Source organism: Hyperolius riggenbachi, chromosome 5 (genome assembly GCF_040937935.1).
Source record: "Hyperolius riggenbachi isolate aHypRig1 chromosome 5, aHypRig1.pri, whole genome shotgun sequence".
Taxonomy (NCBI): domain Eukaryota; kingdom Metazoa; phylum Chordata; class Amphibia; order Anura; family Hyperoliidae; genus Hyperolius; species Hyperolius riggenbachi.
Genome location: NC_090650.1, coordinates 45,683,434 through 45,703,160, shown reverse-complemented (window position 1 = coordinate 45,703,160; position 19,727 = coordinate 45,683,434). Strand labels below are relative to the sequence as shown.

At 44.4% G+C, this 19,727-nt stretch overlaps 1 protein-coding gene across 1 annotated transcript in view; it reads right to left on the bottom strand.

The window, feature by feature from the left end:
• PLXDC2 (plexin domain containing 2) overlaps positions 1–19,727 on the bottom strand; it is a 634,490-nt gene that overhangs the window by 193,060 nt on the left and 421,703 nt on the right. The window contains exon 6 of the mRNA XM_068235593.1: positions 12,352–12,470. Coding sequence (XP_068091694.1) covers positions 12,352–12,470 — 119 coding nt within the window. The remainder of the gene's footprint in view (positions 1–12,351; positions 12,471–19,727) is intronic.

The following is a 19,727-nucleotide window of genomic DNA, read 5'->3' as shown; positions in this document are numbered from 1 at the left end:
CATCCACCCTATTCACCTAACCTGGCTCTTTTTGACTATCATCTTTTCTCCAATCTCAGTAAAAAAAAGAGGACAGCAATTTTGAAATGTTTTGGATGCAACTAATGATACAAAAACTTTCAAATGTTTTTCTGCTGTTATGATTTGGAGTTATCACATAATTAAGGAGCACTGGCCCTTTAGTAGTCAGTGCCAAACAGTTGCATGCTGGGGGTTCTTTTTATCGATAATATATTCCTCCTCTTCCCTTTATTTCCCTGCTTAGCTGCTTATCTGAAACCTGATCCCCTGCTTACTTGTGTTTACAAGCAAGGCTGAGGTGACTCAGCGATTGGAGGAAAAAAGAAAAAAAAAGAAAGGGCAGAAATGACATCAGGATTTAGCCTAAACTGTGGGTAAAAGACATGGCTCCCACCAGGAACAGAATTCTCTTCATTTACTATATAAAATTCACTGAAATCAAAACGTGGACAGTATAATACATGTGTTATGTAAGTAGATCAAGTATTTATCTAATTATATATGTGTTTTTTTCCCCTGGCATAGTATGGCTAATCCTACTGCTTTAAAGAGCTGCAGGAAAGATATTGCAAGTGCATTGACATCCTAGGGGAATATGTAGAATAGAGTGGCAGCTACAGCTTCCTAGCTCAATTTTTTGGGGGTAAGACTCAATACTTATCAACAGCCCCTCATATGAGAGAAGAGGAGAGGAAGGCAACAGCAGAAGGTGGAGTGCAACTGTGGCCAGGCGGCAATGATTGATTAACCACTTAAGGACCACAGGCTTTACACCCCCCTCCCCCCCCCCCCCCCCCAGTGACCAGGCTATTTTTTACAAATTAGGTCACTGCAGCTTTAAGGGCTCACTGCAGGGCCGTACAACTCAGCACACAAGTGATCCCCCCCCATTTTTCTGCCCACGAACAGAGCTTTCTGTTGGTGGGCTGTGATTGCTGCTGCCAGGTTTATTTATTTTTTTGTTTGTTTGTTTTTTATTAATACATTTTACAATTTTTTTAAATTCCCAACCCTCCCACGATCGGCTGTCATAGGCATCAAAACCCTGCCCCAGGACTTCACCCCAACTGGCGTTGAGCAGTCGGCAAGTAGTTAACATGAAATGGGGCCCTAGAAGAGGTAGTGGCTTTGCTCATCCTGGTGGTCCTTTTGGCAATCTGAGATGGGAGTTAGGGCCAAAAAAGGAGAAGTTGGGTCCCCATCAAACACTAGGCCCAAGACACCTGCCTAGGTTTCCTTCTAGATCATCCGGCTCTGCCAGGCAGAGAAAGTACAAACAAGGTAAGGAGATGATAGAGGAAAAAGGGAGAAAATAAGAGAAGAAAGAAGAGAAAAGAAGAGCAGAGAAGAGGTGGGAGGAGTGGAGAGGCCACTACAGAAGAGAAAGGCACATTGCAGGTAAAGGAGAGGACAGCGGAGGGGAAATGAGAGGAGACTAAAGAAGATTACATTTTAAAATCCATCTTGTTAAACTAAAAGTTCTTTTTGCATGGAAGATAATTTTGTCATTTATTTTAACCTATATATAACCGCCAAGAACACATAATTGCCTTCTGCAGATGGCTTTGTGGTATTTAAATTTTAAATACCACCTTTGATTCGAAAATTTGAAGACAGAAGCAACAAGGCGTGAAGGTTATGGAACATATCAATGTTTCCCACACAGAGATAAGTAAATGAGCCACTCCAGAGATCATAGGAGAAGCCTGTTCTGAGGATGAACAATGCTGATCAGCTCTCTCCAGCGGCATTCTGGGATTTCAAACGCCAGAGCTGAGAGTGCGTAAGAGGAGGCGAGCCAGAAACCCACACCAGCGCAGACAAACAAACTACATCAGCCCTGCCAGGTAAGGTGGATCGGAGTGCCAAGTTCCCTGTAGAAGCATAAACTCGCGGTATGGCCATTGTCCTATGGACAATACCGGCTCTACGAGGATAAAACTCTCCATCTGTGTACAAAGAAACCCAGACACCAAACAGGATGCGGTTAGTTAAGCCAATGTTTAGATAAAGGAACATCTGTCGTAATTTAGTGAATAAGCAGTCCTGATTAATTGGAAGATTTAAATGAGGTCATGACGGTGCCAAATGTATTCTTGGGCAATAGAAGGTATTAAACCACCACAGAAAAAAAAACGATTGCATAGTATGTTTATTTGATGACTATTTAAATTCCATTTCCAAGGACAGATCTATAAATACAGTCCAGTAGCTCAATAATAATAATAATCACAGAGCTCCTACATAACTTTTTGTGTACAATGATGCACCTGTGGCTAAAAATATTATTATAACTATTGATCAATTTACCAGAAACTGCTAAGTTCAGCATGATCACGTCAGGATTTGTAGGCGGGGTGGCTGATGCTTGGATTGCATCATTCTGCTGTTCAGACTGCATGCTGTCTGAGAAGATTGCAGCCTATAGCACAGACAGTCTGTGGTTCAGGAAGTGGGCAGTGCCTGGGCTCCTGAACAGGTACTATACAAACTATTTATCTGACATCAGATGATTAATGAGCTTCTCAACAAACAAAAACAAGCTCTCACCCACCTGAGTACCTACACAGATTACTTAAATTGTTTGTGGAGTGAGGCTTAAAAAGGAAAAGGTGTCTAGTTGAAGCTACTTTAGGATATTTAACTATTAAAAACTGAATTTCAGTCAGGCATAAGATTCAAAAGATACAATAAACATGTGTTTCGCTGCTCTGTATTGTCAATAAACTAGTTCTCCTGTTTGATTATCTTCCAAAGTAATGTCATCTGTCTGAAAATCACAAGTCTTCCCTGCTCAGAGTGTGCCAGCCATTAGATAGTTATGTTCTCCCCGGCGAGAAAAATTCTCTCTCCTCTGGTTACAATCACAGAATATCTGCTATATGTGCTCAGCCTTATCAACTGCAATTAGTAATCAAAGAACTAATAAGCTTTGGAACAGCTTTTTATGAAATAATTGTCCCTAGAAGCTCATATGGTGTGGCTAACCTGCTGGAGCAAAGAAGAAATTTTAACAATAGCTCCACTTCTGGAAGCTTTTTAGCTAACGTAGAGAATGCTTACAGTGCAAAACTCTATACAGAATTATCGCATAATCTGGCCTGGTGACATTTTTACGTTGTTATTTTAATACCACAACTGATCCACCTATAAATTGATTTCCAAAGAATGAATGTTACATGCTACTTCTTTGAAGCTTTCATGAAAGGCGAAACAACTGTTGACCCCTCTGTACTGGCGACCTCCCTCATCCACATGTGAGTGTTTTACTGCCATTTTTGTACGAAAGAACCTTGGAAAAGCAACTGGAATGTGCCCTCTGCTTTTTCTATTCAAGGAAGGGATGCTGCCTTGACTGCCATTCACCCTCCCTCCAGCAAGGCTCTATGTGAGGGAGGGGCAAGGGATAGACTGTCATGCTACCGAAATTTTTATGAGTAAGCCAGGAGGTCCACAACATAGGGCAGCACAACCTTCTCTGCTCCACAATAAAATACAAACTGCCGTAGCACAAATAGCAGAAATTATTCATGTGATTTTTAAAGAAAACCTGAGGCGCTTTGTGGGGGGGGGGGGGCAGATGGGACACAGAGGCATGTTCTCTGCCTCATGACATACCTCTGTGTCCCTCCACTGCCATTCTACCCCCCCCCCCCCCCCACTGCCGCGCTATAGCCCTCAGAGATTAGAAAAATTATTTGTCGCTATCTCTGAGGTAAACATGGGGGAGAGGGATTCCCTGTTTAAAATGCCTGCCAGGGGCGTTCCTGCAGGGTTTCCAGAGCTGCCATTGGGCAGCTCTCTCTCCCTGGCCGCACCCCCTGCCGCTCCCCCACCTCCCTGCACGCTGGATGAGAGAATTAATCTCTCCATCCAGCATCGTAACCTAGAGGTCATGAAAGTGAGAGTGGGCCAGTGCAGCCCACAGGAGCATCGGGGAGTGGCATTTTTTGCGGCTATCTGATTGGCTCAGCCCCCCAGATCAGGTAGCCAACTTTTTTTTAAATCTATGAGCCCACCTCGGGCTCTCTTTAAAGGAGCACTGTAGGGGGTAGGGGGAAAAAGAGTTGAACTTATCTGGGGCTTCGAATGGTCCCCCGCAGACGTCCTGTGCCCGCGCAGCCACTCACCGATGCTCCTGTCTCTGCCTCCGGTTCACTTCTGGAATTTCCGACTTCAAAGTAGGAAAAGCACTGCGCCTGTGCGGCCGCGTCCTCGCTCAAGTGACATCACCAGGAGTGTACTGCGTAGGCTCAGTACAGTCCGCACCTGCGTAGTATGCTCCTGGTGACGTCAGCGGAAGTGAGGACACGGCTGAGCAGGTGCAGTGGTTTTCTGACTTTAAAGTTGGAAATTCCAGAAGAGAACCGGAGTCGGGGACCGGAGCATCGGCTGTGTGGGCACAGGACATCTGCGGGGCAAATTCCAGAAGTGAACCGGAGGCGGGGACTGGAGTGGCTGCGCAGGCACAGGACATCTGCGGGGGACCGTTAGAAGCCACAGGAAAGTTGAACTCTCTTTCCCCATACAGTAGTCCTTTCAAGGGAACCTAAACTGAGAAGGATTGAGAAGGATATGAATTTTTCCTTTTAAAAAAATACCAGTTGCCTGACTCTCCACTGATACTGTGCCTCTAGTACTTTTAGCCACAGCCCCTGAACAAGCATGCAGTTCAGGTGCTCTGACTGAAGTCAGACCGGATTAGCTGCATGCTTGTTTCAGGTGTGTGATTCAGCCACTACTGCAGCCAAAGGGATCGGCAGGATTGCCAAGACTGCCAAGCAACTGGTATTGTTTAAAAGGAAACATTCATATCCCTCTAAGTTAAGGTTCCCTTTAACTACTTCACAACCGCCTCACGCCAATGGGTGTGACCGCGGCGGCAGCCCCAGGACCGCCTAACGCCAACTGGCATCAAGTCCTGGGGCTGCAGTTTCCCAGGAAACAGCCACACGCATGCGCGATCGTTCCCTGCCGCTTCACGGAACAGAGTTCCGTGATTAGCCTGCTAGCCGCCGATTGCGGCTAGCAGGCTGCTTGTAAACGTAAGGGGAAATAAATCCCCTTTGTTCACATCTGTACAGCGCTGCGGTCTCCAGCAGCGCTGTACAAGATCGGCGATCCCCGGCCTCTGATTGGCCGAGGAGCGCCGTCCTCTCATAGGCTGATGCCTATGAGAGGCGGAACAGGACGGATCGCCGTCCTGTTCCAATGTAATCACCGGAGGGGAGTAGGGAAGGGGAGGGAGGGAAAGAGAGCCTCATAGAGGCACAAGAAAAAAAAAACAACAATAAACTGCTGCAGCGATCAGACCCCTCTGGCGGCATGTACCCTTAGGGACAAAAAAAGGAGGTGAGTCCGATCGCTGGGCTCCCAAGCTGGGTTGTGCAGAAGGATGAAAAGCCAGCACAGCCCAGCACAACATAAAATGGCCTGGTCTTTAGGGGGGGTAGCACTGTGGTCATCAAGTGGTTAAGGAAGGGAGAGGGTAGCTTATACAAAAAATAAACAGTTTCAGCTGTGAGGGGGAAAAAATCATTATCTTCTATCAGTTCAGTTTTAACTTGGAAACACCCAGACTGAGCACATAGACTGTGAAGAATAACATGCACAAGGGCTGGGGATTTATTTACAACTAGCAAAAAGACTTCTGAGCATTGTTGCTGAAGACCTCTGAGTGCAATGCAGCTGTAAATAACATCGCAACAATTATTTAGCCTTGAAGTCTTTATTGTGTGGTGCATTCATGCTATCAATAAAGGACGTCAACGCTTTTATGTTTTCTTTCCCTATTTCTTTCTTTATAGAAAGTTAGAAATGTTGCTGTCCGTTATTTTATGCTAGTTTACCAATGATAAGATCGGCCTGACTTACTAAGCCATCTATTGACCCGAAAACAGCATATGTGGTCCATGTGTGGTCCAGCCAACCTTTCAGAGACTTATTTATCACTGAGTGCCAATGGGGGGGGGTGTTTTGCGCGCGCGCCGACAAATGAGCGTGGCCATGACATTGTTTGGGCGGAGCTAACGTAATGATGTAACAGTCAGGCATAAGAAAGCAGTGTTTCCGCCATGATGTGGTGAAACGAGGATTCGCATCATGGGTGTGCAGAAACTGTGTGATGCTATTTATTAGTATACCGTAACCCCAAAGCAGCAAATATAGACAACTATGACCATTAAATAATAAATGCAGCAACAGTTACCTAACCCCAGACACCAGAAAATAAACGCAATGTGGGCAACATTTCACCAGAAAATAAACGCAGTGGGCCACATGTCAGCAGAAAATAAACGCAGTGGGCCACATTTCAGCAGAAAATAAACGCAGTGGGCAACATTTCACCAGAAAATAACCGCAATGGGCCACATTTCAGCAGAAAATAAACGCAGTGGGCCACATTTCAGCAGAAAATAAATGCAGTGGGCAACATTACACCAGAAAATAAACTCAGTGGGCAACATTACACCAGAAAATAAAAGCAGTGGGCCACATTTCAGCAGAAAATAAACGCAGTGGGCAACATTTCACCAGAAAATAAACGCAGTGGGCCACATTTCAGCAGAAAATAAACGCAGTGGGCCACATTTCAGCAGAAAATAAACACAGTGGGCCACATTTCTGCAGAAAATAACGCAATGTGGGACACATTTCACCAGAAAATAACGCAATGTGGGCCACATTTCACCAGAAAATAAATGCAGTTAGCCACATTTTACCAGAAAATAAATGCAGTGGGCCACATTTCACCAGAAAATAACACGATGTGGGCAGCATTTCACCTGCAAAAAAAGGAATTTACTCACCTGACAGAAGTCTCCTCTTCCGGCTGGCCTCTGGCGCGCAGCTCCCCGGACGATCCTCCTGCAGTCTCCCACGCTGACAGGCAGAGAGCAGGGCTACGGGAAGATGGCGCCCGAAGCCCTGTACTGGAGACACAAATAGTCTCCAGAACAGGGCTTTGGTTTCCATCTTCCCGTAGCCCTGCTCTGCCTGCCGGAAGACTATGCAGGCTGAAGCGGGGCTGCGGGCTATGAACTGGCTCGGCGTCTAGTAGATGCCGCGGCCAGTTCATGCAGGACATAGTGCAGCAGCGATGGCGTGCCAGCAGATTCGGCTATGCGTGCCGGGTCTGGCACGGGTGCCATAGGTTCGCCATCGCTGTTGTAGAAGATATTATCTGGTTATGTCCTTTTCCAATCACTGCAAGATGATAGGAGATGCCGCAACTGTGATAAAATATGTAGTGAGTGGAGGTTAGTAATAGGAACAGTCTTACCTCGTGATAAGAGGTTAAGATTTGTATTTTTAGACACCAATAAAAAGACAACGGGTTTCAAGGGACCTGCCTGATTCCTCAGGTCAAAATGAGACAGTGTCTGAGCTGTGTATCTCCGTTTCAGAGTGCCTAAAGCAACCCACAATTTTGAGTAGTTGTTATTTCTTTACAATTTTCATTTACCAGGAATACTATTGGCGCACCTGGTGCTCTTTTTTTTATCGTTTTCTTACCAGTACCTGGTTTTCCAAATCTGAAATTAATCCACAGGACATTCCAGAATTTTCCAGTCACCCATTGACTTCAATGCATACTAGTTTTGTGAAAAGTCCTCTATTACTATGCAACTTTATATTGTCACAACATTGTTTCTAAAATCAACCCATGCAATCCTCCCCATATCCATCTTCTATTAACTAAAATACTTTTGAAGTGAGGAAGCCGTCTCTTTCGGACGCTAGTGTCAGGGCTGTGCCCATCCTCATTTTCTCCTCAGGCTGCTCACCTCAAATTGAAGGCAGTGGGGCAGATCTGTTAGGAAATCTAAAGCAAAAGTGATCGAGCAGCCAATCAGATTTCAGCTGCTAAAGGAAGCTTCTTGCTTTCTTTAGGCAACATCACCACTCTTGCTCTGCATTTCTTTGTGCCAGTCTGGACACATCAGCCCCAGAGAGTCAGTCAGCAATGAAGAAGTCTTCTCACTCCAAAAAGCAGCAAAACTCATAGGAATCAATCAGCAATAATGTTCCCCTGACCTAACCTGACTTCAGTAAGTTGAAATGTAAATAGATGCTAGGGGTTAATGTTCTGCACACTCGCTTAATGAATACACTTGCTGGTATTTCAGTCTCATTATTCCCAGCTAAGCACACAAGAACTTTAAATTGCAAAATCTCTGACTTGTGACTTATTAAGGAAAAAGCAGACTCTAAAGAAAGTCGAGGCAGTGAAAGAATTATTCTAGTTAAACGACAACGACCTTATATCTGTAGAACCGCAAACTATACCAGGATTAAAGTGCAACTCCGCTGTCGCGTAGCGTTCTACTGCATATGTCACTGATAATGTATACTTTTTTACAAGTAAGTTAATTAAAATGGCCTGTCCAGTTCAGCCAGCAGCCAGCTATCCTTATTCGGACATGCTGAATCATGTTTCCTTGTATCCATGGGAACAGTCCATTGCTTGATGGGCACCACGGTTCCAAATTCTTAATTTTACATCCTTATTGTCTCCAACAGTGAGTATTTCATCCATGCAGGCAGCAAACTCCCGAACTGAGCGAGGTTGGGGGAATAATACTGCACATTATGCCACCTAAATATGTATACCCTATTAAAACATTTAAAGCAAGCCTATAAGGGGGAAAAAGTGCTCCTGGGGGGTACTTACCTAGGGAGGTAAGTGTCCCAAGGACACTTTTTTTTCCCTTACAGGTTTACTTTATTTCGTAGGGTGCTGCCTTTGACGTAGGGTTTAAACCCGTGACCAGGGTTCAAATTCCGGCTCAAGCCTGTACATAAAACAGTAAGGAATCTTTGGGCAAGGCTCCCTACTACTCCTGGTCAACTGTTGAGCGTGACCTAAGTGGCTGCAGCCCTAAAGTGCTTTGAGTCCGCCAGGAGAAAAGTGTGATATAAGTGTTCTGTGTCTCATCTTGTAAGTATGGCATGTATACAATAAATTGCGTTAAAGTGAACCTCCTGACTAAAAATCTACTTGTCAGCACTGGAAAGGCTTGGTGTTTCTTTAACAGTTTCACAGCATCAGAACTTTGTTTTACTTACCCGAGCCTCCATTTTAGCTGCACAGAAGAAAACTGCCAGGGCATTTTTCCCATGATGCTGTGCAAAGCATGATGGGATTTCTGATGTTGTTGTTCTCATTCTGCTGTTTTTGTGCACTTTTTTTTTTTCCAGTTTTGAATGTGAGATTTGAAGCCTAGCGCGCGCAGCTGGTAGGGGTGATCGGCACTGTTAAGCTTGGAGGTGTAATCTCCACAGTCAGCATGCAACACATAAGCTGACGTGAAGGAGGTACACACACCAGCACAAGGAATCAGGATATCCCCAGTTTAGTGGAGGAGAGGACTGACTCCAATAGGAGATTGTGGTGCACAGAGCCGATGCAGATCCGAACAGCCACAAATAACACTTTCGTAATAACGTCTCAGCGCAAAGTAGCGCTGAGCGCATAAACCAGGACTGAGGAGATCAGGACAGGTAGACAGAATGAACGCTTGCTAAACTAGCCACTACTTAGTGACAGCAAGCGTCCACAATAAAACAGACTGGAATGAGGTAGCCAATGCGTTTGCAGCAATGGCGTGCCTCACAAAGACAGGACAGGATAGTCAGGAAATAGCAGGATCAAGATAGATGAACGTAACACAGATAAATATACAATAAGTATGATTTCCTAGCGTATTATAATTACAGCTATCAATGAAACTATTTGTAACGTCTGACTAACATATGTATATATCGGCAATGAACCGATATATGACATAAGCAGGAACTCTGACTAAGGCTGGAGTAATACAGGGAACAGGACTCAGAAGGATTCGCTATCTCTTCGCAGAGATGAACGCAATCCACAAACAGAACCAGGAACAGGATAACTAGCTCAGCGTGCTGGAACGCTGACTAACGGAACACAGGATATAAACAGTTCGTGTACGTATATATCAGCGACACTGATGTATCAACGTAACACGAATACAAGGAAAATAATAAAATGCGCAAGTATGCGTATATATTGGCGATGAACCAATATATGACACAAGACAAGCAGAGTAACAACTTCTAGAACAAGAGCAGAACTAGGAGGACTCGCTGACCCCTTCGCAGGAGTCAGCGCAGTCCACACGGACTAGGAACGAGGTGGGGCACGGGCAGAGTAACAGACAGAATCTGAGACTATGGTAGCCCATCAAGCATTGCAGGAAGCAGTTCTTTATACTGAGGTCATCCAATGGGAGCAGATCTGCAGATTCCCACACAAGTGAATGGTAATTAATCACAGGCTGACAGCAGGAAAAGGCAGACAATGATATGCAGCCTGCAGGAAAGGGATTGCCCCTCCATTGCAGCAGACAATGTTTGTTTACACAAAAGCATATTAAACTGTCATTAACTTCAGAGCGACTGCAGATGGAATCAGCAACTAGTTTAAGTGCAAACCAAACTATGCAAGAAAATGCATGTAATGACATCAGAACTGCTTGGGTTACAATACCACTGCAGCCAGCAGTTAACGCTGCAGACATGATAATAACAGGCACACAGGACAGTTGGAACTGTGTCTCATGCTCCCTGTCACCTCCTTTCAACCAAAAAGATGGCTGCCCCCATGAAAAAGATGGCTGCCCCCATGAAATTAAAAAAAAACATTTGCCTGTTCTTTTAAAACAGGGTGGGTAAGAGATTATATTACCTATCTATTTTAATTAACATAACTAATGTAACTTAAAGGAATACTATCAATGCCCAAGTGTTCTAAAGTTACAATGTACAAATAATGTTTAAAGCTGGCCACTAACGGACCAATTTCTAGCGAAAAATCGTTTGAGTGATCAGAAATTCTGATCGGATTGGTTGTAAATAATCTCCATTGGTGGACACAATCGATTATGAACGAGTGAAAAAAATGTCGCCCGAATGAATTTTCGTTGAAGTCAAATATGGATTTTCTCGTTGGTTGTGATAGATAGGAAGCAAAGATCGTTGATGGTGTAGTGAACGATCTATTACAATATTTTACTTCCGATCAGAATTTGATTGCTCAATCGATTTTTCGCTAGAAATTGGACTGTTAGTGGCCACCTTAAGTAGCTGTGTAAACATTTTCCTACTTTTCATGTTAAATATCAGAGGCAAAAGCTTTAATTTATTGAGAGTAGGATTTAGCTATATTGGGACAAATCAATTTCAGAAGAGGTGTCTGCTTCAATGCACAGCCATTATTGCATATCAGACTAGAGAGTATTTTTCTCAGAAAGCAAAAACAGTATGAAAAGCTGTGACAAAAGCTGTGAACTTTCTCTCTCCCTTTCACACAGTTACACACAGGGTTAACTGATCAAGTGAGAGGGGAATTTCCCCTCTCCTCATGGCTCATTCTGCCCTCAGTTTAGTAAAGTTTGAAAGTATTTTGATAACAGTAAACGAAGAGGTTGCCTGTGAAGTGTATACACCAGTACTTAGCAGCACTTCCCAAACAATTCCTATCTCAATTAAAAAAAATATGTAGATTGATAGTGTTCCTTTAATGACAGTATGTTTGTTTAGGCTGAAGTTCAAATTACGTGCATAAAGTTCAATGCATGACGAGTAGAGCAGAATGCAATACATAACATGCAATGCATTACACTCTACTCATCATTTGTAAGACTAAATGCACATTACTCTGCTTACCACAGTTTATTGTATACAACCTAAAGTCTCTAAATTATAACTAAAGTTACAAAATCTAAAAACTGTTTGATTTTGTGATTTGCCTTGCTACTAGGTGGATACTATTGTGTTCTATAGATATACAATATCGGTACTCATCCTGACTCCTCCCCCTCCCACAACCTCCCGCACAACAGAAATCCACATGTTGCAACCAGATTTCTGGCCAAAAGGATTGGGCACGCCATTAAACAAGGGTTGTTGAATTTGGAAGCTTGAAAATGGAAATGAGAGAATTCAAATTGGGGAGCAACATATGAAAGAGGAGAGATGATGCTTAAGGGAATGTTACAAACAGAAAAGGGGTGTCACATGGTTTGCGAGTGGCGCTGTTGCACATTTACAAGGGGCAACGAAGAAATTGGCCTAGGGGTGATCTTGGCGGGGCCTCTAGATCTACTGAACCCTAATTATAAATAGTATACAAGATACACCTACTGAAACCATGCAGAACTCTGCTTTTCTAGAAGGCCTCTGTAGGACAGGCCTACAAAGAAGAAATTTCACAGCTACAGTTACATCTTCAGTGGGGGATGGATGGAAAATGATCCACAAATGGAATGAACACATGTGACAAGAGGACCGTGTACTCACTTCCTTGTATCCAAACACTATCCGACCATCGTTGATTAAGGTGGCCTGGAAGGTGAAGCTGCCAAGGCTATAGTTCTCTTGTAGGTGAACATGATCCCATTGGACCACCAGAGCTGTACCTGAAAAATAAAAATCAGAATGTCAGCTGATACTAGAATGACTGTTCTTAGGCTCTGTTTTTAATACAGTACATTACCAAATCTCCGTTTACTGTTGACTCGATAGCCTAAGCAGCAGATGAGTGGCAGCGGTATAACAGAAGCAGCAAGCTGTTAGGTCTTGTTCACATTGCGTTCAGCTCGCGTTTCTGTCCGCGGTGGGCTTTTTTTCCAGCGTTTTATTAAAGCGTTTTCTGGCAATTTTCTGCGCGTTTGCTCGTTTTTGTAAGTGCTTTTGCAGAGCACTTCCGTCTTTTGAACTGGCAAAAAAATCCAGAAAAAATAAATACAATGTTTTTTTATTAAGTAAACGCTCACGCAATCACTTGCCAAAGCGACCTTGTGAGCGTTTTGCTTTTTCCTATCCCTTCCATTGAGGCAAATCGCCTTAAAAATGGCCCAAGCACCGCTTTTCAAAGTGGATCGCAAACAAACCGCTCTGATATGAACTCTCTCATAGAGAATCATTGCACAAGCGCTTTCAGGGCGATTTTGAAAGTCGCTTGCGCTTAAAATTTTACAAAAAAGCCTGCAATGTGAACAAGGCCTTAAGGCTTTTTTTCTTATAGCACACATGATATGCTTTTCATACATGGTATGCTTTTAATAGGCTTTATATATTACACAATAAGTTTTTTTTCATAATTAATGTAAAGAAAAATCCTATTAAATGTGTATAAAAATCAATACCTGAACTTCACCTTTGACCCTTTAGCAGCCCAAAAAAGGTACAATTGTATTTGGCTGCAGGGCTAAATTTTTCCTGCTGCTGGGGTAGTGTGCCTCCCCCAGCCCAGCAGGAAAGCATGGTATACAGAGTGGGAAGCAAGGAGCGTTTATAGTTGCCCGTCCAGACGGCTGTATTGGCTTATTCTTTCCTCCACCGTGGCGGGGCGATGCAATCCCAACATGTCTTCTTGGTTCTGATCACATGATATGATGTGATCGGGATCCAGGCGACCATGTCAGTGTTACAGTATCACCAGATAGTGGAAGAGTCTCTTCCATCACCCCTCTTCCACCCCCAGGTGGCGCTGTAATGCTGACACGGTCTCCTGGGTTCTGATCACATGACATATCATGTGATCAGGATCCAGGAGACCTGTCGGAAGTTCAGAGCTGCTGGTGAAGGAATAGAAGAAACCGCCAGGAACAGGTAAATATTACAGCTCCCTGCCACCTGCTTGTTTGGATGCATTAGGCAGCCAAACGAGATTTGCCGGCAGAGGTTTACATTGCACAGCAGTCTTCAAAATAAAAATGTCCTTTCAAGCTGCTAATGGGATATAGGACAGCTGACTAGAGAAAGCCTAACCTAAGGTAAGCACTGAGGTATGATCATGCTGGATGCACATACCTCTGTGCATTATCTTTAGTATGACTTTAGCCAAATGTCAAATTCTTCAAGGAGCCATGGTGAACAAAGGGAGGAACGGACAACGCACAGAGGTATGTGGATCCAGCATGTACATACTTCTGTGCTTGCCTTATGTAGCTTTGCCTCGGTCAGGTGTCCTTTAAATAGTTAGCTTAGCGGTTACTCAGCAGATACATAAGAAGTAACGGGAGCTTTAATTCAGTGGAAGTTTTTCAATTGGCGGTGCTACTTCCTGAGCTAGCATTTGGCATAAAATATTCTGCCAAGGATGAAAAAGAAGAGATTTTTGCGTTTCATTAATACCCTTAAAGGCCATTACTTGTCTAAGGGAACACTTCTTCTTTCCCTTCAGTGTGCTAGAGAGACATTTTGGACATTGTTAGCAAATGAAACACAGAGCTATTATCTACAGACTTCAGTAGTCAGCAATTACTAGAGTTACATCCTTTCGTACAGTTGATTCCAGATCAATGTGATTGTTTTTTGTAACGGTTGCCTCTTACTTATTATTTGCCCCATAATGGTATTTTAATATGATTTGCTACCCAGCCACAGTAATGTGTACTTACTAAATAGTGTTTCATATACTTGACGATGGTACAGATGTCCAGCACTATTTATATGAGCCTATAAAATACTGAAATGCTGATTGCACCACAAAAACAGTCCAAAACACTTAAAGAGACTCTGTAATAATAAAAAAGTCCCTTAAGGGTACTTACAGCGGGATGCGAAAGTTTGGGCATCCTTGTAAATCGTCATGATTTTCCTGTATAAATAGTAGGTTGTTATGACAAAAAATGTCAGTTAATCATATAGGAGACACACACAGTGATATTTGAGAAGTGAAATTAAATTTATTGGATTTACAGAAAGTGTGCAATAATTGTTTAAACAGAATTAGGCAGGTGCATAAATTTGGGCACCACAAAAAAGAAATGAATTCAATAGTAGATCCTCCTTTTTGCAGAAATTACAGCCTCTAAATGCTTCCTGTAGCTTCCAATGAGAGTCTGGATTCTGGTTGAAGGTATTTTGGACCATTCCTCTTTACAAAACCTCTGTAGTTCATTCAGGTTTGATGGCTTCTGAGCATAAACAGCTCTATTTAACTCACACCACCGATTTTCAATTATATTCAGGTCTGAGGACTGAGATGGCCATTTAAGAATGTTGTACTTGTTCCTCTGCATGAATGTCTTAGTGGATTTTGAACAGTGTTTAGGGTCATTGTCTTGTTAAAAGATCCAGCCCTAGCGCAGCTTCAGCTTTGTCACTGATTCCTGGACATTTGTCTCCAGAATCTGCTGATACTTAGTGGAATCCATCCGTCCCTCAACTTTGACAAGATTCCCAGTCCCTGCACTGGCCACACAGCCCCACAGCATGATGGAACCACCACCATATTTTACTGTAGGTAGCAGGTGTTTTTCTTGGAATGCTGTGCTGTGTTTCTTCCATGCATAACGCCCCTTGTTATGCCCAAATAATTTTAGTTTCATCAGTCCACAGCACCTTATTCCAAAATTAAGCTGGCTTGTCCAAATGTGCTTTCGCATACCTCAAGCGGCTTTGTTTGTGCTGTGGGTTGAGAAAAGGCTTCCTCTGCATCACTCTCGCATACAGCATCTCTTTGTGTAAAGTGCGTCGATTGGTTGAACGATGTACAGTGACTTAATCTGCAGCAAGATGATGTTGTAGGTCTTTGGTGCTGGTCTGTGGGTTAACTCTGACTGTTCTCACCATTCGTCGCTTCTGTTTATTCAAGATTTTTCTTGGTCTGCCACATTGAGCCTTAACTTGAACTGAGCCTAAGGTCTGCCATTTCCTCAATATGTTCTGTGGAAACAGACAGCTGAAATCTCTCAGACAGCTTTCTGTATCCTTCCTCTAAACCATGATGGTGAACAATCTTTGTCTTCAGGTCATTTGAGAGTTGTTTTGAGACCCCCATGTTACTACTCTTCAGAGAAAATTAAAAGAGGAGGGAAACTTACAATTAACAGTGACCCCTGACCGACATACACTCACCTGTGTATGTAGGTCAGGGGTCACTGAGCTTACCAAGCCAATTTAAGTTCCAATAATTAGTTCTAAAGGTTTTGGAATCAATAAAATGACAACAGTGCCCAAATTTATGCACCTGCCTAATTTTATTTAAACAATTATTGTGCACTTTCTGTAAGTCCAATAAACTTCATTTCACTTCTCAAATATCACTGTGTGTGTCTCCTACATGATATATTTAACTGACAGTTCTTATAGTAACAACCAACGATTTATACAGGAAAATAAATGATTAATAAAGTTGCCCAAACTTTTGCATCCCACTGTACCTCTGAAGGGGGAAGCCTCAGGGTCCCAATGAGCCTTCCCCCATCCCTGTAGCTGCAGGCAATCCAGCGCTGGCTCCCCCAAAGCGTCTCGCAAACCGGGCTCGACAAGCCTGACAAGCGTTGATATATTTACCTTCCCTGGCAGGCGCAGTAGAGCGGGCCGACAGAGATCGGCTATTTCCACCTATCTCCGAGCGGAGAGCGGATACTGCGCCTGTGCTGGAGCCGGGAAGGTAAATATTTACATCCCTGCTGTTCAGGCGGGCACAGCGAGAACTCCGTGGGACACAGGAGGACAGGGGAAGCCTCGATAGGATCCGGAGGTTTCCCCCACCCGAGGTGAGTACCCCCCGGGAAACTTTTTTTAGTTACAGGTTTTCTTTAACCACTTGAGGACCCACCCTTTACCCCCCCCTTAAGGACCAGCGCTGTTTGTTGTGATCTGTGCTGGGTGGGCTCTGCAGCCCCCAGCACAGATCAGGGTGCTGGCAGAGCGACCAGATCGCCCCCCTTTTTTCCCCCCTATGGGGATGATGTGCAGGGGGGGTCTGATCGCTCCTGCCTGCAGGCATGTTGCGGGGGGGGCACCTCAAAGCCCCCCTCCGCGGCGAAATTCCCCCCCCTCCCTCTCCTACCTGCCATGCCCAGTGATCCGGGCTGCACAGGACGCTATCCATCCTGTGCAGCCAGTGACAGGACATCCCCTGTCACATGCCGGCGATCCCCGGCCGCTGCTTGGCCGGGGATCGCCAATCTGCCTTACGGCGCTGCTGCGCAGCAGCGCCGTACAATGTAAACAAAGCGGATTATTTCCGCTTGTGTTTACATTTAGCCTGCGAGCCGCCATCGGCGGCCCGCAGGCTATTCACGGAGCCCCCCGCCGTGAATTGACAGGAAGCAGCCGCTCGCACGAGCGGCTGCTTCCTGATTAATCAGCCTGCAGCTGGCGACGCAGTACTGCGTCGCTGGTCCTGCAGCTGCCACTTTGCCGACGCACGGTATAAGCGTGCGGTCGGCAAGTGGTTAAAGGATGTCCGAGGTAAAAAAAAAATTCGGCAATAAAAACAATATGCACTTACATGCAGGTTGGTATCCCCTGCTGTACAGCATAGTCCATTTCCTTTCCATGTAATGCTTCGACAGGAGGGAAGGAAAACACAGAGAAACTCACCCTGTGTCCATCCGACATGTGTTTATAGAGAACAGCCTGTCTAATGCTGGGAATACATGGGTCGATTTTGAGGTGATAAGATGGCTCGATAGATAATTTCCAACATGTCCGATCACCGTTCGATTGCTTTGCCGCTCGATTTGTCATTGAAGTGACTTGAAAAAAGATAAGAAAAATGAGTGGATGATAAAAGAATCAAGCGGGCAAAACGATCGGGCGCAGAATCGAGCGCCAGAATCGACCCGCGTATTCCTAGCATAAAGGTGGCCATACACTGATAGATTTGCAGCCGATTCGACCATCAGATAGATTCCTGTCAGATGCCTGTCAAGTCGAATCTGACAGGAATCTATCTGATGTGTGCCACACACTAGGAACAGATTTCCAATAGATTTCAGAATGAATGACCATTAGATTCAATGCAACTCTATGGGCCATCGATCTGCTGCCAGCAGCAGATCAACCCAGATTTTCCATCCTGTCAGATAGATCAAATTGATCAAAATTGGTAGATTTGATAGAGTCGATATAAGGCTGCAATCAGCCAGTGTATGGGCCCCTTATTTCTCCTTTATCTGCTAGCAATGAGCCACTGTAATTTGAGCTGTCTGCTCTGTCTGATCTGTGCCGCCATTGCTGTGCTGACATGTAACACCAGGAAGTAACCAATCTGCAGAATCTCAGTAGGAGTTCTGTGTGCTGCATTAAATAAATGCTTTTTTTTCTTTAAAGGTTATTATGCTGTTGCTTATCTTTTCAGAGCAGAGAGGAAGCTCTGGGTTTAGGTCCGCTTCAACCTCCGTGGCGGTATGATTATTCCCGGATTTTAGGGTCTTTTCAGCACGTTTCAGACCCTAAAATCAGGAAAAAAATCATGCCGCCAGAATGCCTGCAGCAGCTCCAGCACTCACTTACCTCCCTGGGCACCAGCGCTGCAATTTTACCTCTGTCCTCTGGGTGGCACTGTAACGCTGTAGTGAGATCACTGACGGCGATCTCACCAGAGTGATTCAGAGCCTTGGAGGACAGGAAGGAGAACGGCTACCGACGTCTGGATCCCCTGGGAGGTGAGTAAAAACGCCCGCTGCGCGCCAATCTCTGCATTGAGCTCCCGTCGGCTAGGGGCTTACTGCCAGGGAGGTTAAGCAAACCTGAAGTGTGTCCAGACTTCAAAATCAAAAACCTGGTGGGCCCGAGAACTTACTTCAGAAACTCTTCTTGCAGCATGTTGTCCTCAGCATCCCTCCTGTTTGTCGCTCTGTGAAGTTTTTTGCTCACAGCATCCCTGGACTGTAAAAAAAAAAGCATCTGAAGTGGGCATGTGCAAGTTCCGGACTGTGCATGCCCAGTGAAAGAAAATGCTAGTGCACATTTTTCTTTCATGCATGAGTGCTTCCTTTTAGTGGGCATGTGTTGTTCCGAACCCACACATGCTCAGTTCAAATGTATTTATACAAAGTCACCGGAGCTCCCTGCAGTGAGGATTTGATGGACAGGCCAAATGAACAATAAAAAGGAGCTGGGCGGATTATGTGAGGGACCTTGGAAACAACAAAAACAAATAGTTTGTGCAGTAAGTGCCTAAACTATGTATAAAGCAAACCTAAAGCAAAAATAAACGTATGAGATAATGAACTGTATGTGTAGTACTGCTAAGAAATAGAATATTAGTGACCATATTAGTCTCATATTGTTTTCCAGTACAGGAAGAGTTAAGACAGTCCTGTTTTCTGAAGCTCTTAAAGAAGGTAAGGCACGCTCCTAAGGAAGGCAGGCTTCTATCTAAGGAAGTCCCGCTCCTAAGAAAGGCACGCTCCCTTACATAGCAGCACTGTGTAAGGCATGCATTAGCGGCCGCTCCTTCACATTAAGGTGCGCTGCTCTAGCACTGCAGCTTAAAGGGGAACTGAAGATAGAGGTATATGGAGGCTGCCATGTTTATTTCCTTTTAAGCAATACCAGTTGCCTGGCAGCCCTGCTGATCCTCTGCCTCTAATACTATTAGCCATAGCCCCTGAACAAGCATGCAGCAGATCAGGTGTTTCAGACTTTAAAGACAGATCTGACAAGATTGGCTGCATGCTTGTTTCTGGTGTTATTCAGATACTACTGCAGAGAAATAGACCAGCAGGGCTGCCAGGTAACTGGTATTGATTAAAAGGAAATAAATTTGGCAGCCTCCGTATACTTACTTCAGTTCCCCTTTAATGAATCAAGCCCAATGATGTTTATGACTTTCCTGGTTATGGGCTTGATGCAAAACTTGCGGTAATACAGTATTAGCAGGACCCACGATACTCGCCCTAGCGTGACTATTGCTAAGGTAATGCGTA